Source organism: Balaenoptera musculus, chromosome 13 (assembly GCF_009873245.2).
Source record: "Balaenoptera musculus isolate JJ_BM4_2016_0621 chromosome 13, mBalMus1.pri.v3, whole genome shotgun sequence".
In the NCBI taxonomy this organism is placed as follows: Eukaryota; Metazoa; Chordata; class Mammalia; order Artiodactyla; family Balaenopteridae; genus Balaenoptera; species Balaenoptera musculus.
The window spans coordinates 70099733-70126535 of record NC_045797.1 but is presented as its reverse complement, the minus strand read 5'-3'; the positions used below and the strand labels follow the sequence as shown (position 1 = coordinate 70126535).

At 37.1% G+C, this 26803-nt stretch overlaps 1 protein-coding gene across 3 annotated transcripts in view; it reads left to right on the top strand.

The window, feature by feature from the left end:
* Positions 1 to 26803, top strand: part of RAB10 (RAB10, member RAS oncogene family) — a 76043-nt gene that overhangs the window by 35509 nt on the left and 13731 nt on the right. For all 3 annotated transcript variants that reach the window (XM_036872841.1, XM_036872840.1, XM_036872839.1), the window contains one exon: positions 14468 to 14528. In XM_036872841.1, the coding sequence (XP_036728736.1) occupies positions 14468 to 14528 (61 nt within the window). The remainder of the gene's footprint in view (positions 1 to 14467; positions 14529 to 26803) is intronic.

Genomic DNA, 26803 nt, shown 5'->3' with positions numbered 1-26803 from the left:
CTTTGGTTTACTTGGATGAAATTATTTTTTGTTAGAATGACTTTTGTTGGCATCTGTAATGTAATTTTAAGGTAATATAATGTACAGATACTTTAGCTACTTTGGTTTTTTAAAGTCTATGAATGAGATATAAGAGCAATATGCAGAAATGAAATGTATTTATATACACTGGCAATGAAACATCCAAAAATGAATTTAAGACAGTAATTCCATTTACAGTGGCATCAAAAGAAACCAGTATTTAGGAATAAATTTGGCAAAAGAACTGCAAGACTTGCACACTGAAAACACTGTTGAAAGAGCTTAAAGAAGATCTAAGTAAATGGAAAGATTACCCCACTGTTCATGGACTGGAAGACAATATTAAGATGGCAGTACTACCCAAATTGACCTACATATTCAGTGCAATTCCTATCAAAATCCTAGCTAGCTTGTTTGCAGAAGTTGACAGGTGGCCCCTAAGAGTCATGTGGAAATAGAAAGGACTCAGAGTAGCCAAAATTACCTTGAAAAGAAGTACAAAGTTGGAAGATACACTACCTGATTTCAAAACTTAAAGCAAAGCTACAGTAATCAAGACAGTGTGGTACTAGTGTTAAGACAGACATACAGATCAATGGACTAGAGTGGAGAGTTCAGAAATAAACCTTTACATTCTGGTCAATTGATTTTTGTTAATTTGATATTAAGTACTGCAAAATACTGTCCTTTCTAATTCACCCTTCTGTCTCTACCCTCTCAACTTCCTTCCATTACTTAAATCAACAGGTGTTTATTGTGAGCGCATAGGACTAGGGTGACTTCTGAGGTGATTTATTCACATACATCTGGCCTGACAGAGCTGGCTTGTACTCTAAGGACTTGTATCCTAGAAGAATGCCAGCTTTTAACAGCAGTTAGAGAAGAATGGTGAATAAGTATGTATATGAAATATATACATTTATAACTCAGTATCAGTGTTGCTCTTGCTGGTGGCTAGATTTGGGATAGTAAAAGAAAAGAATTCGCTATTTAATAATTATATAATGAAAGAAAGCTAATTACAAAATCGGGTACAAAATCCAGATTACTTTGGCTTTGTTTCTTCACTCTGTAGTGTCAGACTGCCAGTATATCATAATGAAGATATGTGAGAAATATTATCTGTCACAGGTGGAGAAAGAATAATAGCTGGATTGTTTCTGAACTTTGTAATAAACTTTAAAAAAAAAAGTCTCATTTGATTTAAAAAAAAACTTCCTTGGCTCAGATACTTTAATTTCAGACTTAGCAAGTTTTCAGTAAATAAAAATTGGCCCTAAAACCTGGAAAGAATTGATAGTGTAGTGTACCAATACTATAAGTTACAACCCTCTGGAACAATAGAAGGTGGGGGGACTGGGGCAGAGGCTATGAACTCCCTGAAATTCTACTTACAGATTTTGTATGTATGCACACTGGTGTGAGGGCATGTGCAAAGGATCCATGATTTTCATTAGGTTCTCAAATGATTTGGAACATATCCCAAAAAAGATTAAGGATTGCTTAAACCTTTAAAAGACAATAAAGCTGTTGAGAACTTTTACTTCTGGACATTACAGAGTAATTTACTGGTACCAGATTAGCCCTCTGGCCATAAATAAGGAGGAAACTGGACAAAACACATTCAACAGGCAGGGCAGGACTGCATTCCCTGAGAGAAGGAAAATAAAATTCAGCCCTGCGAATCTCACAGGCTTTCTTTCTGAAACTAGATTCCAGTTAGAATCTAAGTTAATTAGAATCTAAGCAGGGTGAGGCAGTCTTGTTGGGCCAAGGAGGTAGAAGTCAGAGAATAGACTTGGGAGGCTGGAATTTGCGGGGGTGATTACCATAGAAGATGGGGTTACACAGACAGTGAAATCCAGAAATCTGCAGAGGAGTTCTTTGACTCTTTGGCTGGATACTAAGCTGGGTGGAGCTCCATAGGCTGGGCAAAGAACAACTAACTATTAGAGGAAGAACAACTACCAGAGACTTGGTAGAAGTATTGGGACTTAATGTTGGGTTGTGAGACATTTCTAGTTTTGACCAGCCAGAATGGAGAGACTTTGTGGAATATCAGAACCATTTGGGAGAGTCCCCAGATATGGTACTCCTTAGGAGTAGGGCCAAAGTAACTTTAGAAAAGAGGCTACTCAAGTCCCACCTTAAAACTGTGCTGAAAAATAGGCCTCAAAAGGATTAAGCTGATTCTCAACTAATTTAGCTGCCCACCTGAACAAAACTCAACATGTAAGAAACCCGTTGAAGCATTTAAAGGAAGCATGAACGTGAGAGAAATGTAAGATGTAAAAAAGATCTGTTAGAACTCCTAGAACTGAAAAACACAATATCTGAAATGAAAAATTCAGCTGATGGGCTTAACAGCAGATTAAAAGAAGAAAAGACACTGCAGAAGAAAAGATCAGTGTAAGGTAATAGAAACTGTGCAGAATGAAACACAGGGGGAAAAGTCTGGGGAAAAAGGGAGAGAGCCTCAGTGATGTGTGGGACATTATCAAGCAGTCTCATGCATGTGCATTTGGACTCCAGGACGGTAGGTGGGGGTCCTGTGGTTGCAGAAGAAGTATTTGAAGAAATAATGGCTGAAAATTTTCCAAGTAATGACGAGAACTATAATCCCATAGACTTTATGAACCTAGGTAGGAGGAACATAGAGAAAATCACAGTGAGACACGTCCTAATCCAGTGGCTAAAAACCAGTTACAAAGAGAAATCTTAAGAGAAGCCAGAGAGCCAGAGGGAAAAAAGACCACATTACATATACAGAGGGACAAAGATAAGAACAGCTGTTGACTTTTCATGAAACAATATAAGCCAACAAATGAGCAACATAACCACACTAAGGAAGAAGAAAAGAATAATCAAAATACCTTTAGAAAACAGTATTTGATTAGCTATTGTAAGACTAAAGATAAAAAGGACTGTAAACATGCATTTTGGTAAATCTGATTTCTCACAAGGGTATGGGTTAGCAAGTTGGAAACTGTATATACTAGGAATGAACATACAAGTAAATATATTTTAGATGAGAGCCAGGTTTCTATTGTTAAAGAGGTTAAGGAAAGGAAGAAGACTAGAAGGAACTCTGTGATGTTGAATTGGAATCAGAATTATCAGTATGAACTCATGGTTTTATATATTATACCTGCAGATGGTTGTAGAAATACAGGTGTGTGTATATGCATGGATTAGTGTACATAAATATATTTTCTCACTCTGTCCTCTGGGAATGCCTAGAAGAAGCAGTGAGCATACCTAGTGCCCAGATCTTGGACTCTACATTCAGTTTTTCAACAAAAGGAACCAGGACTCTTAAAAAGAACTGACTGATTCCAGAACTAGGATATATGGGAACATCTTTGGTGCCAGAAAATGAAGACGTGCTCAGAAAAGGATGGGATATGTCAAAAGTATTTAAGAACTGGGCTTCCCTGGTGGTTCAGTGGTTAAGAATCCGCCTGCCAATGCAGGGGACACAGGTTCGAGCCCTGGTCTGGGAAGATCCCACATGCCGTGGAGCAGCTAAGCCCATGTGCCACAACTACTGAGCCTGTGCTCTAGAGCCCGTGCCCCACAACTACTGAGCCTGCGCTCTAGAGCCCTCGAGCCAGAACTATTGAGCCTGCGGGCCACAACTACTGAAGTCCACGTGCCTAGAGCCATGCTCCGCAACCAGAGAAGCCACCGCATGAGAAGCCCGTGCACCGCAATGAAGAGTAGCCCCCACTCGCTGCAACTAGAGAAAGCCCGCGTGCAGCAACGAAGACCCAACACAGCCAAAAATAAATAAGTTAATCAAAAAAAAAAAAGTATGTAAGAACCAGCCTGAAAGAGCTTCTAATGTCCAAAGCTGCAATGAAATAATTATAATATTGCATTACTACCAATAGAATAAAATAGCCATTAGTCCATATTGGTATGTATAAAACAAACAGGTAGGTTGGTAGGTAGAAGGGACAAATCATAAATGAAGAATTCCAATTAATAAGTGTAAAACCGTGACTGAAACAAAATCACCATTAGGCAAATACTGCAGTAATAGTTGTCACAGGCAGTCCAGTGATGGAAGGTAAAATCAGTGGGTGAAGGTACGATGAGAAACATTTGCATAGTCTCAAAGTATTTTCTCCTAGAAATTATTGATTACAAAGGGAAAAACAGCAAATTTACAGTGGAGAGAAGCTCTGTAGATACCACCTTAACTAAGTTATTAAGGTTAATATCATAGAACGAAGACATCCACAATATATACTTGATACAATGAACCAAGAAAGGCAAAACATTACATCTGTGGTGTTTTGTGGTATTCTTATCAAAAAATGCAAAACCTTACTCTAATTATAAGAAGACAGCAGACAAACCCAAATTGAGGGAGAATTCTACAAAATACCTGACCAGTATTCTTCGAAAGTATCAAGGTCATGAAAGACAAGAAAAGACTGAGTAACTGTCACAGATTGGAGGAGACTAGGGACGTATGACAGCTAAATACAAAGTGGGAATCTGGATTGGATTCTGGAATACAGTGACATTAGTTAAAAAAAAAAAACACACAACTGGTGGATTAGGTCTGTAGTTTGCATTGTACCAGTGTTACTTTCTTGTTTCTGATAAATGTACGATGGTTATGTAAGTGTTAACATTAGGAGAAGCTTAGATGAAAGGTATATGTGAACTCTGAGCTATTTTTGCAACTTTTTTGTAAAATAATTTCAAATAAAAAATTCTTAAATCTATAGTTCTCCCCAAATTGGGGAGTTGGAGAAAGAAACAGTGCAATCCAGAAGACAGTGAAATTACATATTTAAAGTTCTGAAAGGAAAAAACTATCAAGTTAGAATTTAATCCTAACAAAAATATCTTTCAAAAATGAAGTCAAAATAAAGACATTTTCCATACAAAAGCTGAGAGAATTTCTTGCCGGCAGTCTTGCACTATTACAAATGTTAAAGGAAGTTTTTCAGGCTGAAGAAAATCATTCCAGATGGAAACTCAGATCTGCACAAAGGAATGAAGAGATTAAGAAATGGTAAATATGTGGGGAAATATAAAACACTTTTTTCTCATTTTAGTTTATTTCAAAGACAATTGACTATTTAAAGCAAAGATTTTTATGTTTTATAGGATTCATAATATTTAGCAAACGTAGAAGTGTAACATGTAGAAGAAAAAAGATTTTTTAAATAGCCCAGTAATAGGAGAAAATGGAAGTATACTGCCATAAGTGTCTTATATTAATACCAGAAGTGGTATAATACTGTTTGAAGGTAGACTGTCCTAAGTTAAAAATGTATATTATAAATGCTAGTGCAACCACTTAAAAAAGATTAGGTATATCTAATAAGCTATTAATCATAAAAAAGCTCAAATGACTATTAATATTTGACAAAATAGATTTCAGAGTGAGGGATAAATACAGACTTTACAGTAATACAGACTTTTCAGAACAATAAAGTTGTCAATTTATCATATTTATATACCTAATAACAGTTTCAAAGTACCTGAAGCAGAACCTGACAGAATTGGAAGGAGAAATAGACAATGTACAATTACATAGCTGGATGTTTCAACATTCCTCTTTAGTAATTGATTAAGTAGACATATATTAAAGAAATTGAGGGACTTACCTGGCGGTCCAGTGGTTAAGACTCCGCACTTTCACTGCAGGGGACACGGGTTTGATCTCTGGTCCAGGAACTAAGATCCCGCATACTGTGCGGTGTGGCCAAAAAATTTTTAAAAATTAAAATAGTAAAGAAATAAAAGAAACTGAATCTTAGTTTAAAATTCTCTGAAAGAAACCTCAAGGCCCAGATGGCTTCACTGGTGCATTTTATCTAATGTTTAAGGGAGAAAATACCAATCTTAAACTACCTCAGTAAATATAGGAGGAGGGCACACTTCCAAATCATTTATGGGACCAGCTTTATCTTGGATACTAAAACCATATAAAGATAAGACCTATTCCTAATGATCATTGACATGTCTTTCATGAACATGTATATAAGAACTCTTATCTAACTTGCAAATCAATTCCAGGAACTTATAAAACGAATAATATGTCACAACCAAGTGGGATTTATTTCAGGAATCCAATGTTGACTTCATATTCAAAATCAATTTAAATTATCCACCTTAATGGAATAAAGAAGAAAAATCATGAACATCTTTAATACGTATAGAAAACCCTTTGACAAAATGCAACCTCATTTTGCATCATGATACCTCAGCAAACTAGGAATAGGACATTTCCTCAACCAACTAAATGATGTACAGTTAACACGATACTTTAATGGTGAAACTTTCAGTCTAAGCTTTCTCTCTTGAGGATCAAGTACAAAACAACGATGTATTAGAGGTCCTAGCTAGTACAATAAGGCAAGGGAAAGAAGCAAGTCATAGAGGTTGAGAAGGAAGATGATATGGAAGTGCCTTTATACAGACTACCTGATTAAATACATTGAAATTCTAAGCCACCATCACCCCCCCTCTGAAAAAAAATGAGCAACTGTAATTACTAAGTGAATGTAGCAAGGTTGCAGGATACAAGGTCAATACAAAAATAAATTGTATTCTATAGTTAGCAAAAAAAAACAGTTGGAAAATGAAACTTAAAATCATCATTTACGGTATTATCCACAAAATGAAGTAGGGATAAATTTAACAAAATATGTGCAAGACCTAGGCACTGAAAACTACAAAATACTGTTGAGAGAACTTAAAGAAGACCCAAATAAACAGAGAGCTCTACCATGTTCATGGATCAGAAGACTTGTTATCACTGTACCCAAACTCCTACTTATCTTTCCTGAACATGCCAAGCATATTTCTACCTCAGACCCTGTGCACTTATTGTTTCCTCTGCCTGAAACACTCTCCTCACGTATTTTATTTTTTTGTCTCCTCTCCCTGGAATGTAAATCCCCTCAACAGAGGATTTTGTCTGCTTCATTCAGTGTCAAGTATATAGTAAGTGTGGTTTATTCTGCTGTAACACACATTGCTATAATGTGAAATAGCTTGCAGACAATACATATATAGACATATATGTTACATTGCACTAGAAATGCTTGTGTTATCCCTTTATTACATCTTAGGATGTAGTTGGAAAAGTTGAATTTAGCTTTGGTTTTGTCAGTAACTTCTCAGTTCCCAGGAACTTACCCTGTCTCATGCATTTCAGAAATTAAAATCAGTGTAGTTAATGGCATGCAGCAAAAGAAAAAAATGGATCATTTAATTGGACTTCATCAAAATTAAGAACTTTGATGCATCAAAGGTAATTAAGAAAGTGAAGACAGCCTATAGAATGGAGGAGATATTTGCAAACCATATTTCTGATATGACTCTGTTTTCCAGAAGATATAAAGAACTCTTACAACTCAACAACAAAAAGATAACTTGATTTAAAAATGGGCAGAGGACTTGAATAGACATTTCTCCAGAGAAGGTATACAAATGGCCAGCAAGCACATGAACTGATGTTTAGTATCAGTAGTCATTAGGGAAATGCAAATCAAAACTACAGTGAGGCACCACTTCATATGCACCCCCTAGAATGACTTACAAAAAGGAAAATAATAAGCATTGGCTAGGATGTAGAAAAATTGAACGAACCCTCATACATTGCTAGTGGAAATGTAAATGGTGCAGCTGCTGTGGAAAACAGTGGTTCCTCAAAAAGTTAAACAAAATTGCCATATGACCCAGCAATTCCACTCCTTGTATATACCCCAAAGAATTAAAAACAGGTACTCATATAAACACATATACATGCATATTCATAGCAACACTTTACCAAGGCCAAAAGGCGAAAACAGCCGAAATGTCCGTCAACAGATGAGTGGATAAGCAGATAAGGGTGTATATACATATGATGGAATATTATTCAGTCATAAAATGGAATGAGGTACTGACCAATACATGCTACAATGTGGATGGACCTTGAAAACATTATGCTAAGTGAAAGAAGCCAGACACAAAAGGTCACATGTTATATGCTTTCATTTATATGAAATATCCAAAATAGGTAAATCTATAGAGACAGAATGCAGACTGGTGGTTTCCAGGGGAGTGGTGGGAGGGGATAATGGAAAGCCACTGCTTAATGGGTATGGAGTTTCCTTTTGAGATGATGAAAATGTTTTGGAACTGGATAGAGGTGCTGGTTGTACAATATTGCGAATATACTGAATTGTTCACTTTAAAATGGTAAATTTTATGTTATGTGAATTTTACCTCAGTAGAAAATAGGTTAAGAGCATGCATGGTCTGCAATCAAACAGACATGGAATTGAGTCCTGGTTTTTGCCACCTATTAATTCTGTGACCTTAAGTAAATTACTGTATATTTTGTCTTCTATAAAATAGGCATATTAGGGGAATTCCCTGGCGATCCAGTGGTTAGGCCTTGGCACTCTCATTGCCAGGGCCTGGGTGTGATCCTTGATCTAAGATCCTGCAAGCTGTGTGGCACGGCCAAAGTAAAATAAAATAAAAAATAAAATAAAATAAGCATATTAGTACTTTCTCAGAGGATTTTTGTTAATATTAAATGAGATAGTATATGTGAAATGCTTACAATATTTAATTATCCAGTGAATATTAGTGTTAATTGATTTTTCTTTTGCTGCTGCTATTGGTTTTTATTTCACTTTTCATTTGTAGAATAGAAATAATAGTATGGACTAGGGTTGTTCTGATGACTTAACGAGTTATCTATGCAAAGGGCTTAAAACAGTGCCTGGCACATTGTAAATTCTCAAAGTGTTTACTAAGCTATTACTATTAAATGAAAGGATCTTTAGAGGGAACTTTTTTGCATTCTCCATTTTCACATCCATATGGAGATGTCCATTATGGAAAATGGCCTTTTCAAAATTTGTGCTGTTAATGACAGAGCTAGGACTAGACTTGGTCTTTTAAATTTCAGACTAAGCTACATTCAAAGGATTGTAGGTATGCGGTTCCTATTTCCTCTCCTGGTGTGGTGAAAACACTTGATTTTCACTTTTAAAAACCACAGATATTGATCATTTAGCTATAAGTTGTTAAACTTTGGTTGTCTGGAGTTTATTATATAGGTTGTTTCTGCCTGCATTAATTACTATTGATGTGTCATCAGAAGCCAAGCTTTGGAGAACTGATATTTACAGTGACTAGAAGTTGCAGTTACTTTTCTTGCCACTGGATGGTGCAACATCATTAAGGCAAATGTTTTGCCTGATATTGTTTCTCACTTTCCTGAGCAACTGAAAATTGATAAATGAGTTAGACTGTGGTAAATTGAAATACTCGTTTGAACTGGGTCCCAGGAATCTGTAAAAAGTGAGGATTTCCTCTAGTATGTTTTTACGTAAGCAAAAGCTGGAAAAGAATCGCTGGTTGGATCAGACCCTATGATTTTGCTCTAGTCTGTGGTAATTTAAAAAATGATAGTGTTGCAGGAGAATCTGATTCTTCCTGGCATAATCGTAAAGGGTGATAGGTTTTCCTAGCTTCTCTTGGCAACTGAGTTACTGATTTTGCCCTAATCTTTAAATTGTATCAAAAACTTTTCTGCTCTATCTTAAATATAGGTTTTTTCAACCTATGTTTGAGGGTGTGGAAAGTACGTGCTGGAGTGAGTGACTAAGGTATTTACTTGGGAAAAGTGCACAGTTGTAAAAGTTGTTTCTGAGAGTGACTGTAGAAAGAAGGCTGGAAGGAATGAGACTGTAGCGGTGGCTTGGGGCCATGCTAGAAGTTCGGTGATCAAGTCGGAGTGTTTGCGTAGTGGAGAGAACATTTGTAAACATACCTCCTCCTCTATTAACCTAATTTTTGTTTCTATTAATGTAATAGCTACAGAGTTTTAGAAGTTAGTACTTTAAGGCCTATGACAACAGCAGCAGCAACAATAAATCCTTGCCCCATGCTCACTTGTGTGTTACCTTTCCCAAACATTTTTTGGCCTTTACTTCTGATATTCAACCCCATATTCCCTAGTCATATGTTTTTAACTTTTAAAAAGACTAATTTGAGAAATTTTGTCTTGTTGTTATGGAAGATGAGAATTAGAATACTCTAATACCATGAGGCATTCTTGGTGCCTCTCCCTTCATCTTCTCAAATAGTTATAACACGTTTTGTTAACTGCTAAACCAAGTAGTGTACTATAATTGCATTTCCTTTCTTGGACAGCTTTCTGTTTTTACTGAGTTTACAGTCCCTTCATTGTTACATATGCTTAGATTTCAAGGCACTATTCATACTTTATCCCAAACTCTACAACAGAATTGCCAGACCCTCTGAACTCTTCTTTTCATTTAAATTCCATTAATACCATTTCATCCCCTCCCTCTCTTAGGAGGCATACCTCTTGGCACTTTCTCTGCATTTTAGCATTTTATTCTGTCCTGTTGTTTTCTGTCCTCATTCTCTCCTGAACTGGTTGCTTCTCTAGGCCAGTTTGAACTGCCCTTTACATCACTCTTTTTTTGGGGGGTGGAGAGGTGTGCTGCATGGCTTGCGGGATCTTAGTTTCCCGACCAGGGATTGAACCCAGGCTACGGCAGTGAAAGCACCGAGTCCTAACCACTGGACCACCAGGGAATTCCCTATATCACTCTCTTTGCTGGATTCTTTTTCTTCCTATTCTTGGTAAAGCAATCTCTCCTAGTAGCTGTCTTAGAAAAGATACACAAGAGCTAAATATTTTGAGATCTTTCATCTTTAGAAATGCCTTTTTTTTACTCTTATTTGATTTTGGCTGGATATAGGTTGAGAATGCTTTTTTCTTAATTTATTTTTGGCTGCGTTGGGTCTTCGTTGCTGCATGCGGGCTTTCTCTAGTTTCAGTGATCGGGGGCTACTCTTTGTTGCAGTTCACAGGCTTCTCATTGCAGTGGCTTCTCTCGTTGCGGAGCACTGGCTCTAGGCATGTGGGCTCAGTAGTTGTGGCGCACGGGCTTAGTTGCTCCATGGCATGTGGGATCTTCCCGGACCAGGGCTCGAACCCATGTCCCCTGCGTTGGCAGGCAGATTCTTTTTTTTTTTTTTTTAAACGACAAATACTGTTTTTTGTTTGTTTGTTTAATTTTATTTATTTATTTATGGCTGTGTTGGGTCTTCGTTTCTGTGCGAGGGCTTTCTCCAGTTGCGGCAAGCGGGGGCCACTCTTCATCGCCGTGCGCGGGCCTCTCACCATCGCGGCCTCTCTTGCTGCGGAGCACAGGCTCCAGACGCACAGGCTCAGTAATTGTGGCTCACGGGCCCAGTTGCTCCGCGGCATGTGGGATCTTCCCAGACCAGGGCTCGAACCCGTGTCCCCGGCATTGGCAGGCAGACTCTCAACCACTGTGCCACCAGGGAAGCCCAAGAATACTTTTTATTTACGTTTTTGTATTCTGGATTCTAGTGTTGCCGCTGAGTAGTTCAGAGTTGTTATTCTTGATTGTTTAATGTGGCCTGGTTTCTCTGCAAGCTTTTATAATGTTATCTTTATTCCTGAAATGTATCTTTAGCCCTGAAATTTCATGATGATATAATTTGGTATAGATCTTATTTTATTCATTATGCTAGGCACTAGGTGAGTCTTTCAGTCTAAAATAGATTCCTTTGATTCTGTTAAGTTTTCTTGCATAATTTTTAGATTACTATTTTCTGTGTGTCATTTTCTCTGTTCTTTCTTGAACTTCTGTGAGTTAGATATCAGATCTCCTGGTATGATCTTCTGACTTATATCTCACATATATTCCATTCTTTGTCATTTTGTTATATTTTTTGAGAGATCTTAATTTTCCTTTACAGACTTTCTGTTGAGTATATTATTTCTGCCTTTTTAATTTCCAGGAGTTTTCTAGTTCAGATTACTGTTTCTTCCCCCCACCCCCCACCCCATCTTGTTCTGAGAATATAAAAAGAGCTATATCTTTTCCTCTGTATTGCCCCTGTTTCCTCCAGGTTTCCTTTTTTTTTTTTTTTTTTTTTTTTAATAAATTTATTTATTTACTTTTGGCTATGCTGGGTCTTCGTTTCTGTGCGAGGGCTCTCTCTAGTTGCGGCGAGCGGGGGCCACTCTTCATCGCAGTGCGCGGGCCTCTCACTGTCGTGGTCTCTCCCTTTGCGGAGCACAGGCTCCAGACGCGCAGGCTCAGTAGTTGTGGCTCACGGGCTTAGTTGCTCCGCGGCATGTGGGATCTTCCCAGACCAGGGCTCAAACCCGTGTCGCCTGCATTGACAGGCAGATTCTCAACCACTGCGCCACCAGGGAAGCCGCCCCAGGTTTCCTTTTTTGTTTGTTTTTGCTTGTTTATTTTGATATCTCATTGGAACTTTGTCCTTCATGCTTTTGCCTGAAGCTCTAAAAAGCTGACTGGAAGCTAAGTAGGCAAGTGTGGAACTTGTCAAGTGGTGAGTTTCGCCCTAAAGGTGAAGTATCTGTGTCTTTTCTCAGGGACCCTTTTATTTTCTCTAGAAAATGTCATTTATCTGTTTATTCAACAGTGATTTCTTGAATGCCTGCTTATATGTTAGGCATAGCTCTAGGTGCTGGGAATTTAATAGAATTGAACAGATAAAAATCCCTACCCTTGTTGGATCTTATATTTGGCAAAGGGAGGCAGAAAAAGAAAAGGAATAAGTAAATATATACAGTATATTTAAGGAATGTTAAAGATTAAAAAGTAAGGAATAGGGTTAAGGGAGTATTAACAGATAATGGACATGGGGTAAGGGGCATGAGGAAAAGTTGCAGCTTAGAATATGTTAGCTAGGGGAAGGAGCTCTGATGGAGAAGAAAGTATTCCAGGATGGGAGAACAGTATATGCAGAGGCCTTGAGGTGGGAATCTGCCTGACCTGTGTGTGGAACAACTTGGGGAAGCCAGTACTGTTAGCTAGATCAGAGTAAGATGATATAGAAAATGCTGGGACTTCCCTGGTTGTCCAGTGGGTAAGACTCCGCGCTCCCAATGCAGGGAGCCCGGGTTTGATCCCTGGTCGGGGAACTAGATCCTGCATGCATGCCACCTGCCACAACTGAGGAGCCCACATGCTGCAACTAAAGATCTCGCATGCCGCAGTGAAGGCCCAATGCAGCCAAAATTTAAAAAATAAATAAATAAGTAAATATTTTTTTTTAAAAGATGATATAGAAAATGCTGAGGTCAGAGTGAACAGGGGGAGGTGGACAGAATGTATAAGACCTTATGAACTATTTTAGGGACTTTTGCTTTTAGTCTTTGTGAAAGATGAGATTTAGAGATAGCCAGTAAGCAGTTGGGTATCTTAAGTTTGGAGTTCAGGGGAGCAGTCTGGGCTATGATATAAAATTTGAGAGCTGCCAGTGTGTACATGGAATTTAAGGCCATAAAATCAGGGAAAAGAAGTTCACTCCAATTTTTAGAAAAGTTAGATGAGGAGAAACCAATAATGAAGATTGACGAGTGGCCGGAGAGGTAGGAACACTAGCAGAGTTTTTGTGCAGAAAAGAATGAAGAACTGCTTCAACTGCTGCTAATTATTTTGAGGATAGACAACATGAGATGGAGAGGGAAACTCATGGAGTCTAGGATGAGGTTTCTGTCTTGAACAATTAGGTAGGTGGCTTAAAACAGTCTAAATTCTTGGAAGTTTTCCAGTGTTACCTGGTTTCTATCACAAAGGGTTTGGAGCTTTCAGACTGTCCTAATTTCACTTCTATTCAGGAAAGTTTTCTGAAATAGTATTGGCTGTCAGGTTTGTCATTAAGATTAATTTACAAATTCTATGCCTAACTGGGATTGTTCAGTTCTGTTCAGAGTTGTTCTTGACAACCAGGTCATTTTAGGATGATTTTCTCAGTAATTCCTAGAGAAACAAAAATATGGGCTGTAGACATAGTCTGAGGTTTGTAAGTGTCAGACAAATGGCCCTCTTTTTTTCTTTTAATTGGGTATGGGAAACAAACTGAAAGGGCCAAGTTGAAGATTTTAGTTAGTTAAAGAGCAGACAGATCCTGGGGAACCTATAATACTTTTGCTTCATGTACTGTGACACACTGTGTTACTAGATGCATAAACATCTAGTACTTTTACACTTTCTGATTCATTGACCTGTTCATCATTATGAAATGACCTTCTTTATCCCTGGTAGTATTCTTTTCTGCAAGCTAGTGAAGGCTATGTTTTTTGCTAATAGGAAACATCTTTTTATTCTTTTGCATTGAAATATTAGATATTAAAAAAATTTTTTTTTTAATTTCCTAATTGTAAAATCTCTCTGTATATAACTATTTCTTCTACTGTCTTGGATCTTATATCACACAGGTTTACAATTGGACACTTTTGCTCAGAATTGCATACATAGTAAATTTCCAGAACCAAATAAAAAATTTTGAAAGTGTGTTTTTACACCAATTAATTTTAGTATAGCCATGTTCAGAGCCATAGATACAATTTACCTTTTTTTTTTCTATGTTGTAGGAATAGACTTTAAGATCAAAACAGTTGAATTACAAGGAAAGAAGATCAAGCTACAGATATGGTAAGTAATGCTAATTTATTCACTTTATGTAGTAGAATGTTAAGTTCCTGAAGGTTAGGCAGTGAAATCCTTCCTTGTCAACTGTTTAAATTCTAGGAAACTTCCCATTCTAAGCCAGTAGTCAGGTGACCTTCTTTCAGTGATGTAAAAAAAAATTGTTGCCATGGACTTCGGAGTCTGTGAGATCTGGCTTGAGTGTTTTACCTTTTCTACTTACAGTATGAACTTGGGTAAGTTACGTACCACCGTGAGGCCCTTATATCTTCATATGTTAGATGGAGATAATATCACCTATCTCAAAAGGTTGTTATAAGGATTACATGAAATAATCTAGGTAGTGCCTTTAGCACAATACTTTGCTCAGAAACACTATATAAAAATTAATATAATCTTTTTGTTGTTTGGAGAGTCTTAAGCTAAAAATGTATTTAATGTGTTTATAACTTTTTATAGGCGTTATTATTTTCATTAGTTTGTATAGGATTTGCCCCATAGAAGCACAATGAAGTTCTTTAAGTTTGTATTCAGGTATGAATCATAGACTTTAAAATTATAATAGCATTTTTCAGTGAATATTAGGTGATCACAATTACCCTGTGAGAGATATATTACTCCTTTTTTTTTTTCTTTTCCTAAACAGCCTTATTGAGGTATAACTGGCATACAATAAACTACATATATTTAAAGTGTACAGATTGGTAAGCTTTGACATATATATAAATCTGTGAAACCATCACCACAGTCAAGATAATGAACATATTCATCACCTCAGAAGTTTCCTTAAGCCTCTTTGTAATCTTGCCTTCCTATCCCCAGTCCTCAGGCAGCCACTTTTCTGCTTTCTGTCACTATAGACCTGTTTCCATTTTCTAGTACTATATACAAATGCAGTCATATAATGTGTTATTTTTCTTTGTCTTTTTTGAGGGGAGGGGTCTGGCTTCTTTACTCAGCATAGTTATTTTGAAAACTATCAATGATTTTATGTGTATCAATAAGTTCATTACTTTTTATTGCTAAGTAGTGTTCCATTGTTAAGATAAATCACAACTTGTTTATTCACCATAAAGCTGCTACAGATCTTTGTATAGGCAAATGCTTTCTTTTCTCTTGGGTTATTCCTATTTTATAGATAATGAAATGGAGGCATTTTGAAATAATTTAACCAAGGTCATACAGCATGTAAATAGCAGAGCTGGGATGCATTACATGCTCAGAATGTAGGGTTGAGAGTGACATTCTTAATTGCTATACTTCCTCCTATAAATAGTAGTTTGTCGATTGATTTTGCTGCTCTTTCCAGTAACTATCATTTTTCTTTCTTCATTGCCAGTCAACAGTTGTGTTAAATATGAATTCATGTTAATCTTTGGTTTTACTGTAGTAGGACCTATCATAGAGTGGTTATGAGGATTAGTGATACATGTAAAGCACTTAGAGCAGTCTCCAGTGCATAATTAATGTTCAAGAAATCGTAGATATTATTATTTGGGGATCTCCCATGATGAGGCTAGAACCCTAAGAATGGTAACATTTTTGAGCAGAGGAACAAGTTAGCAAAGGAAATTGCAAAGCCATAGTTGGAGAGTTAGAAAGGAGAATTAGGAGAGAACAATGTCCCAGAATCCAAAAGACAGTTTCAGAAAGTTAGGTATAATTAGAAATCGGGTATGTCTAACCAGAATGTCTTCGTTACCTGACCATGTAATTAGAAGTGCAATCTTTATAACATCTTTAAAATTTAATACAAATTTAAATAAAACCTAGATATTTTAAAGCATTTCCTAAATTTAATGATTCTCTTTGAAGCACAACCCACTTGATGATCATTGATTTTTTTCTTTTCTTTAACTGGGAAATAACCCGGCAAATGAAAAATGCCTCATATTCTATTTCATTATAATTAAAGTGATCTCAAGGGAAAGGATGTCAATTACTTATTCTGAATTTCAACCAGCCCCTCACGTGTTATTCTGACCTTGTCCCTATATATCATTTGTGTTTCAAGCCCCCTCCTAGGCCTTGTCAGACTGGTTGGCTCTCTTCTTAACTGTATCCCCTCTGTATAGGGGATACAATTATTATTTAAGCCAATAATTCTCAAACTTTTTTGACAGTAGGTAAGATACATTTTACATTGTGACTCTGTGACTCAATATACATGTACATGTATATGTGAGTGTGTATATAACAGAAATAGGAGCATACAAAACAATATTTTTTAAGATATATTTTTCTTTATACAATATATAAAACCTTTGCCCTACTGAATATGTCCTGTTCCTCCTCCTCCACTCTGTCCTCCACAGACTCTCCCTTCTGTTTCTTGACCTGTGGCTTTAAACATTTTTCCCTCTTCTTACCATTTTAGTTTCTGTAGCTTTTAGAAGTAAAGAGTAACACGTAACTAACACTTGTTTTTAAAAAGAGAGCCTTCCTCAGAAGGTGCTCTTTTGAGATAATAAGTCCTCCAGTGTAGCCTTCAAGATAATCTAGAAAAGATTTCTAGTGTACCTATAAAATCAAGTATAGCACAGAAATGGCAACATTTATAATTTAGAGTTGTTTATAACACTTTAGAAGGAAAGTTTGATGTAGTTTAGGTTTTCATGTATACAATTGACTGCTTTTAATTTTTTTTTTTTTTTTTTTTTTAGAAATTCACGTTCTTTTATTTACTTATTTATGACTGTGTTGAGTCTTCGTTTCTGTGTGAGGGCTTTCTCTAGTTGCGGCAAGTGGGGACCACTCTTCATCGCGGTGCGCGGGCCTCTCACCATCGCGGCCTCTCTTGTTGCGGAGCACAGGCTCCAGACGCGCAGGCTCAGTAATTGTGGCTCACGGGCCCAGTTGCTCCGTGGCATGTGGGATCTTCCCAGACCAGGGCTCGAACCCGTGTCCCCTGCATTGGCAGGCAGATTCTCAACCACTGCGCCACCAGGGAAGCCCCTAATTTTTTTTTTTTAATTAATATTTATTTATTTATTTTTGGCTACATTGGGTCTTCGTCGCTGCACGCTGGCTTTCTCTAGTTGTGGTGAGCGGGGGCTGCCCTTCGTTCTGGTGTGTGGGCTTCTTACTGCGGTGGCTTCTCTTGTTGCGGAGCACAGGCTCTAGGCACGCAGGCTCAGTAGCTGTGGCTCGCGGGCTCTAGAGCGCAGGTTCAGTAGTTGTGGCGCACGGGCTTAGTTGCTCCGTGGCCTGTGGGATCTTCCCAGACCAGGGCTCGAACCCGCGTTCCCCGCACTGGCAGGCGGATTCTTAACCACTGCGCCACCAGGGAAGCCCTGCTTTTAATTTTAAATATCCATTTTCTTATAAAGATTAGGAATGAGTGACTGGTTAAAATTTGTGATTAATAGTTTTCAAGAGGTTAGCATTATGCCAGCTGATTTTGTTTTCTTTGCTTGAGTTGATATGCATGTTAATATTCCAGGGAGAAAAAAAGTCATGTAGCTCCAGGTTAAGAGATCTGCTGGGATATGCTGCAGTGATTCAAGAAAGCTTTTAGGATGAAAAACCCCATTACTCTTAACTTATGATGATACCAAAATCAAAATGCTATTCTCAACTTTAGTGCTTTGCTTCCAGTTGCTACTGAAAGAAAGCACAGTGATTTTTCTCTCTCTTTAGTTTGAATGAATATATTCAGGTTCTTGTTTCAGCATGAAAAGTTGTTCTGTGATTGAATATTAGTTTTGGAAACTTTCTTTAATCTGTGCTAAAACTTTGTCTTACTTTTCTTACTCGAATAGTCTTCACTCATTTCTTTCTAGGAATCTTTTAGTTTAACTGTTGCATAAGGGTCTCACCTGTCCAAGGCACATATGTGTGGGCCTGAAATTAGCTTGTTTGGCTGATAGAGAAGCAGCTAGCTATGGTTTTTAAAATCCCAGATCTCTAGAAAGTTTCTACCAAAGTATCTTTTGCTGTCTACATTTTCCATAGAGTAGTGGGTCCTGCCAGGAAAACAGTCATAGTGAGTTACTTTAAGTCTGCCTTTTCTTTCTGTTTTTTTTCTTTTCTGTTATTTTTGTTTGGGGGGGGGGGGTCAGAAATGTTTGCCACTGTCAACATCTGTATCTTGTACCAGCAGCAGATTTTAACATCAGCACCGTTACCAGAAACCAGTTAGTATCATATTGTAGAGAAATTAACCATTTACCTACATAAAGTGCCGGATAGATGAGAGCCATCTTTGAGTTTTCCCATTCCCTTAACCCCAACATCCAATTTAGCAAGTCTTATTGATTCTATCTCTAAAATATGTCTAGAATCCAAATACAATCTGATGTCTCCATTGTTACCCCCTAGTTCAAGCCACCATTACCTCTTCTTTGGACCATTGCAGTAGGCTTTTAATATTCTAACAGGTCCTTACTTCCCTTTTTGCCTTCTTCCAGTACTTTTCCCAGGTAACAGCCTTAGTAACCTTTTTCAAATATAAATACGATCATGGTTGTCATTCCTTCCCCTATTTATAACCATTTTGACTTTCCATTGCATTTCGAATGAAAGCTGAAATTCCAAATCCAAACTCCTTTCCACAGTTTACAGAGTGGTCCCCTGCCCGCTGTTCTGACCTCCTTTTGTGCTCCCTGTATATATAGTCTCTACCCACAGCTCATCTCCTTTCAATTCCATGAACATGGCAAGCTCTTTTCCAGTTTAGGACCTTTGTACATACCCTGTAGATCCCCCGTAACCCACCCAAGTGTAGCTAGACTAAGCATTCTGAAGTACCTCTTCATTCCAGAGGCTTCCCATTTCAACAGAAATAAATTTGAAAACTCCAGGTTCTGGCTACTGCCCCTTCTGACCTCATCTCTTACCAGCTTTGCTCCAGCCAATGTGGTCATTTTTTCCTCTCTTGAACATGCCAAGCATATTCCCATCTGTGGGCCCTTGTTATTCACCTGTTCCTTCTGCTTGGAATGCTTTTTATCAGATCTTTGTGTTGCTGCCTTCTCTCATTCAATCTCAGTTCATTGTTAGCCTCTGAGAGAGGCCCTGCATGATGACAAGCTAAAGCCACCCCAGTCCTTTAGGCACTATCATGTTTATCTTAGTTTATGTTTGTCATAGTATTTTTTTAGTATCTAAATTTACCATATTTAAAAAATGTGTTCATTGTTGTTCCCCCCACTAGAATGTCAGCTTTTTGAGGGTGGGGATGCCATCTGTCTGATTTGTGGTTATGTAACCACCCCCTACAACAGACCCTGGCAGATTCAGATGCTGAATAAAATATTTGTTGACTGAATGACTTTGTTTGATTGGTTTCTGTTCATACTTCACTTCTCACTTACCTTAAACATCACCTCTATAGAGAGGACCTCCTTGATCATACTATCTAGATTACTTCCTCCCTCCCCTTTACATCATTCTTCATCACTCCACCCTGTTTACCTTGTTAACATTTATCACAATTTGGAATTACATATTTATTTACTTGTTTGTTCCTGTCCCCACTGTAATGTAAGCTCTGCAAGGGTAGGTATCAGGCTTTTGACTTTTGACCCATTTTGGGCAATGAAGATGAGCATAATTTAAACTCACGGTATTTTAGGTGTAGAGAAGTTGCATATCTGTGAGGAAATCCAGGCCTTGTTAAAATAAAACTCAATGTGAGAAATTTAACATCCTAATTTATAAAGTAAATAACTTCATTATGTTACCAAAAGCACAAAGTTACGAAATCTGGGGTCTCTGCCTTGCCGAGCAGCTTGATGTTGTCTCTGGCCTGTTCTAGTGCTGTCAGTGTCTAGACTAAAAATAACTGTCATAATAGCAGCCAGAGCACACGGCTTCTTTGACCCTGTGTGTGGGACTAACAATTAAGTAACTAAGCTCTTTTAGTTCCTAGGAATATATCACTCCTTTCATTATATGTCAGTGGGAAAAAATAGGATTTTACAACATTCTCTTAGCTGTGCATCTATCATTTTATGTAAGGAAAATTCTATTGCCATTGATTCATAATTTCAGAAATCTGATTATACTACATAGGCTGAGAAGAAAAAATTTTTAATAGGAGAGGAAAACCAAGTGGTTTTGAAAACAGGCTCAAAAACCTGTAATATGGGACATAAAAAGATAATGTGAATATATACAGTGTTTAATTGCTCTTCAGATAATAAACACCTGCTTTTGCTGATTGGAGTCAACCTGCTGCCTTTAGACCTGGGTGTATGTGTTTTAGGTTTTATGCAAACCTAAAAATAATTTGACCATGAATTAGCAGCTGTGGCTATTTTTAGCCCTGGGCAGAGGGTCACCAATTAGCTTAGAGGTAGTGAGGCAGGGACTCCCTTTCTGGTTTGAAATAAATTGTTGATTGCATTAACAATTGGTAGGGATTGGTATTAGGAGGATCCAGGAAAAGGATAATTTTAAAAGACTTAGCAAGGAGAGCATATAAAAAGAAGGAAGAGGGGGTGTAAGAAGTTTTGGGAGATGGAGGAGACAAAAATCAAAGAACAGATGGAGTAGTATGCCATCAATCAAAACAAAAACTCTGATTTTGTTTTGAAATCATGATTACTTTTTCAGAAGGGCCATTAATATTTCAATATCTTTTATATCAGTATTTCATAACTAAGCATAATAATATAAAAATAAAATTTCCTCTCCAGGTGCCATTGATTTAGATTTAGCTAAGTAGTTTCTTTGCAGTGTGTTTTTTCTTGGTGGAGAATTTAGTCATAGATTTGACACTGAAGTGTGTATATAATTGGCTAATTGTGTAGTGTGAATGAATGGGGACGTGAGCCATATAAATACCTGGGTGTAACAGTGTTCCAAGAATGTTAGACAGTGTTGGGGGTGGTATTCATAGCAGAATGCTGTGGAAGATTTTTTCCCTAAATTGTTATTACTTATGATAAAAATTGAAATGCAAGTTTTCTATCCCTCCTACATTATAGCTGTTAGACACTACTGGAAGCCCGGTCCTGTATGTTCTTTGTCTTGGATAAGTACATTTTTAGCCTGGATTTTAGGTAGGAAACTTTAACCCCTCTCTAATGGGATAGAATTATTAGTTAATTTATACTTCTTTTTGCAGTTTACAAAAGAACTAAACTATTTCTACTGTGATAGGACAAATTTTTATTGTTTTTTCATGAAAACATTTATAATTACATCTGTTTTAAGGCAACTTGTAACTAAATAGATTAATAAAAGATAAAATAAGAATTTGGAATTGAGAAGAATGGAAAATGTAAATATACTGTCTCTAAAGGACAATTCATTTGCTATGCTTAATTTGTAAAATTTACCTATAAACTTCTTGGCGTCCAACACAAAAAGGGCAGGGAGGGAGGGCTACCAACAAAAAAAGTAAGTTATTCTTTTCAGAAATAACGTAAAAAAGCAGGAAAGAACAGGTCATAACTAATACAAAATAAGTTTTCATAAAGCTATTTGTAATGATTCTAATTTGTTAACATAATATTGAGATAATGGAGATAAAATTGTGGTCTAAGAAGGTATATAGATACGTAAATACAAATGCATACATGTGCGTGTGTGTGTGTGTGTGTGTGTGGCCTCTTAGTAGTCTAACCTAATTTAAGGATGCAACATAGAAGAATTGATACCAAGTCTGTTAGATGGTTTTTCTTAAATGTCATTTTTTTGGATAGGTATTACATTACCTCCTAACTCTGCTTTTGCACACACACCCATTTTTAACACAGTAGACAGAACAATTTTTTTTTAAACCCAGATTAAGTTATTTCTTTTCGTAAAACCCTCCAGTAGACTTCCCATCTCACTCAGAGGAAAAGCTGCGATGCTTGCCGAGGCCTGTAAGATCCTACACGATCTGCACTGCCGCCCCACCACCTCTCTGATCTCCTACTAGTCTGGCTTCACTCCTTCCATTCCAGTCACATTGATCTCCTTTCTGTTCCTCAACCATGCCTCAGGACCTTTGCACTTGTTCTTTCCCCTCTTGGAATACCATTGCTCCCACGTATTTGTATGGCTCACTTTCTTATTCCCTTCACTTCCTCTGCCCTGTTTAAAATTTCACTTGCTTGCACCATCCCCAGCATCAGCCCCTAGTCTCTTTACTTTTTGTCTTCTTGGCACTTTTCACCCTCTGAAGAAGTGTAATTCCAGAAATTAGTATGACAGGGCTGAGATTCTCTTAAGAAAATTGAAAAGTCCAGCCAAATCTTTAACTTGGCTAAATAAAAAAACATACTACTTTTTTACAGAAATAGACTTCAGGTTAGGATAGGCCAAGGTTTTCCTTGTGAAGCAATTTTGATTATAGCTTAAACACACACAACTATTAACTTGAGAGAGCTCTGAATACCATAGACATAGAGCATCTCTATAGAGATGGTTTTGACTTAGGACATTTTAAAAGCACAATTAAATTTTGGGTCACACATAATGATATTATTACATGTTTGCCTATTTTTATACTATAGATTCTTTGGGGTTATCTATAATAAATACAAATTAACTATAAAATTTTACTTTAGTTATCCCTACTACTTTGTAAAAAAAAACCCCAAAGATCCAGGGAGGTTAAATACCTTCAAGGTCACTCAGCTGGAAGGATTGGAACCTGACAATAAAGTTGGATCTGACTCCAGACCCATGTTCTGTGTGTGTTCTTGCATAATGCCTAGCACATGGTAGACCCGCAGTATATATTTGAATTGATGGATAAATGGATAGGTGTCAGATATATGAACATGTAATGCACACTGTGATTAAATGTAAGGAATATTAATGTATTAGTAGTTCTTTTTTTTTTTTTTTAAACATAATTTCTTTTTTTTTAAACTTTGGGTTTATTTATTTATTTATGGCTGTGTTGGATCTTCGTTTCTGTGCGAGGGCTTTCTCTAGTTGCAGCAAGCGGGGGCCACTCTTCATCGCGGTGCGCGGGCCTCTCTTGTTGCGGAGCACAGGCTCCAGACGCGCAGGCTCAGTAGTTGTGGCACACGGGCTTAGTTGCTCCGCGCATGTGGGATCTTCCCAGACCAGGGCTCGAACCCGTGTCCCCTGCATTGGCAGGCAGATTCTCAACCACTGCGCCGCCAGGGAAGCCCTGGTAGTTCTTTTATATTCCTTGCTACTTATATTTTTAGACATATAAGCACTATTTTTAAAAATGTACGTTTTTAAGGGTCACGTAACTAAATTGGAATGCCTTGATTCTAAAATATAATAAAGGACTGCTAGGTAAGATTCTGAAATACTGACTCATTAACAAACATTTGAGTGTTTATTCACCATGTAGATACTGTGGATTCTGCAGTGAACAAGACAGACAAATCTCTGATGGAACCTACATTTTAGAGGACATGGGAGACAGTAAATAAATCTGTAATAAGTGCTTTGTAGAGAAGTAAAGCAAGGAGATGGAATGGAGAGAGACTGGATGACTATTTAAATTGGATGGGCAGAGAAGGCTTCTGATAAGGTGATGGTTAAAATGCAAAGATGAGGTGCCAACCATGTACAGGACTGTGGGCACAGCTAGTACAGAAGCTCTCTGGTGCGACCAAGATTGTGAATTTGGAGACATGAAAAAAATGTGGTTCTAGCTGTCAGGGAAAAGAGTGCCTCAAAATTTGGGGGGGCTGGTGAAAAGTACAAATCCTGTAATACTTTGTAAACTTCAGGGTAAGGATTTTGGGATTGGCTCTGGTTATAATGAATTGCCATTGGAATTTTTAGTTTGTTTTTTTAAGCCTAGTCATGTTTTCCGTTTGTTTACTTGTTTTGTAATGGCTTTATTGAGACATAATTCACATACCTTATAATTCACCCACTTAAAGTGTACAATTAAATAGTTTTTTAGTATATTTGCAATGTATATTCACCATGATCACAATTTTAGAACATTTTTATACTTCTGGAAAGAAACCCATACCCTTTAGCAGCCTCTTTCCATCCTGCCCAAACCCGTCATCCAGGGTAACCACTAACCTACTTTCTGTCTCTGTACAGATTTTCCTATTCTGGATATTTCATAGAAGTGGAATTATATTACAATATGTGATCTTTTGTGTCTGATTTCTTTCACTGAACATAATGTTATCAGGGTTCACCCATGTTGTAGTATATATCAGTACTTCGTTCCTTTTTATGGCTGAATAATATTCCATTGTGTGGATATACTACATTTTATTTACCCATTCATTAGTTGATGAACATTTAGGTTGTTTCTACTTTTTGACTGTTATGAATAATGTTATGAACATTCTTTTATAAGTTTTTGTGTGGGCATATGTTTTCATTTCTCTTGGTAATATACCTAGGAGTGGAATTGCTGGATCATTTGGTAGCTGTATGTTTAACATTTTGAGGAACTGCCAGACTGTTTTCCAAAGTGGTTGCATCATTTTGCATTCCCACCAACGTTAGAGGGTTCCAATTTATCTACATGCTCACCAACATGTGTTATTGTTTGGTTTTTTGATTATACCCATCTAGTGCCTGTGAAGGGGTTTTAATTTGCAACTTCCTAATGATGTTGAATATCCTTTCATGTGCTTATTGGGCATTTGTGTATCTTCTTTGGATAAAAATCATTTATCCTTTATTGAGTTGTAAGAGTTCTTTATATATTCTGCATGTACAAGTTCCTTATCAATATATGATCTACAAATATTTTCTTCCATTTTGTAGGTTTTCTTTCCACTTTCTTGATGGTGTCCATTGAAGCACAAAACTTTTTAATTTTGATGAAGTCCAGTTTATTATTTTTTTCCATTGCTTGTGATTTTGGTACAGCATGTTTAAGAAACAGTTGCCAAATCTAAAATCATGAAGCTGTTCTCCTATGTTTTCTTGTAAGAGTATCATAGTTTTAGCTCTTAACATTTAGGTCTTAGATCTGTTTTGCATTAATTTTTATATACGGTATGAGGTGGGGTCCAACCTCATTTTTTTGCATAAAGATAGCCAGTTGTTTCAGCTCCATTTTTTCCCCATTGAAGCTTTTGGAAATTTTAAGCAGCAAAATGATACGATCACACATATATTTAAAGATCACTCTGCTATTGTGTAGAGAATGTCAGCTCCTACTTCTCTAAATGTTAGAATGCCAACAAAAGATACTGAGAGTTGAGCAGAAACATGGTTTCTGAAAAGTCATGAGAATAAAATGTTTCAAGAGAAGGTGGTCAACTGTGTAGAATCCTACTGAATGATTACTGTATATGTAAGGGAACTAAATACTGGATTTGGCCATCAGACTTTTTGAACAAGAACAGTCTTGGTAGAATAGTAGTAATAGCAGTTGGATTAGAATTGGTTGAGGAATGAATTTGGAGAGACAGAAACTAGAGATAACTCTTTAAAGAAGATTGCCAGGAAGATTTTTTTTTGTCAGTGTAGACAAGCTTGTCCTAAAATGTGTATGAAAAGGCTAGAATAGCTAAAACAACTCTGACAGAAAAAGAAGTGAGAGGAATCAGTCTACCTGATTTTAAGAATTTATTTAGCTAAAGTAATCAAGACAGTACAGTATTGGGGGAGGCACAGATAGATACACAGATCATTGTAACAGAATAAAAAACCCAGAAATAGATTGAACCATGGCCTACTGGTTTGTGCCAAAGGTGAAAAGCAATTCAATGAAGAAAGGATATTTCCTTAACGTTTTCAACAAATGGTGCTAGAGCAGTTGGGCATCCATGAGTAAAAAGGTGAACCCTCTACTCAAAATTCACACATTGTACCAAAATTAATTCAAACTGTGTCATCAGTTTAAATGTAAAATGTAAAACCATGAGACTTTGAGAAGAAAACATAGGAGAAAATCTTTGGGACCTAAGATTAGGTGAAGAGTAGATATAACACTAAACCACAATCCATAGAAGATTTTAAAAATTAATAAATTGGATTTCAACAAAATTAAAAATATTTGCTCTACAAAAGACCCTGCCAAAAGAATGAAAAAACTAGTTACAGACTTGGAGAAAATATTCCCAAACCACATAACCTGACAGAGGACTTATATGTAAAAAGAACTCTCGACACTCAATAGTTTGAAAAAAAAGGGGGCAGGGGGGAAACCATCCAATTAGAAAATAGGCAAAAGAGGGAATTCCCTGGCGGTCCACTGGTTAGGACTCTGTGCTTCCACTGCAGGGGACACAGGTTTGATCCCTGGTTCGGGAACTAGGATCCTGCATGCTGCACTGTGCAGCTAAAAAAAAAAAAGAAAGAAAATAGGCAAAAGACACAAATAGACATTTCACCAGAGAGGATATATGGATTGCAGATAACTGCATGAAAAA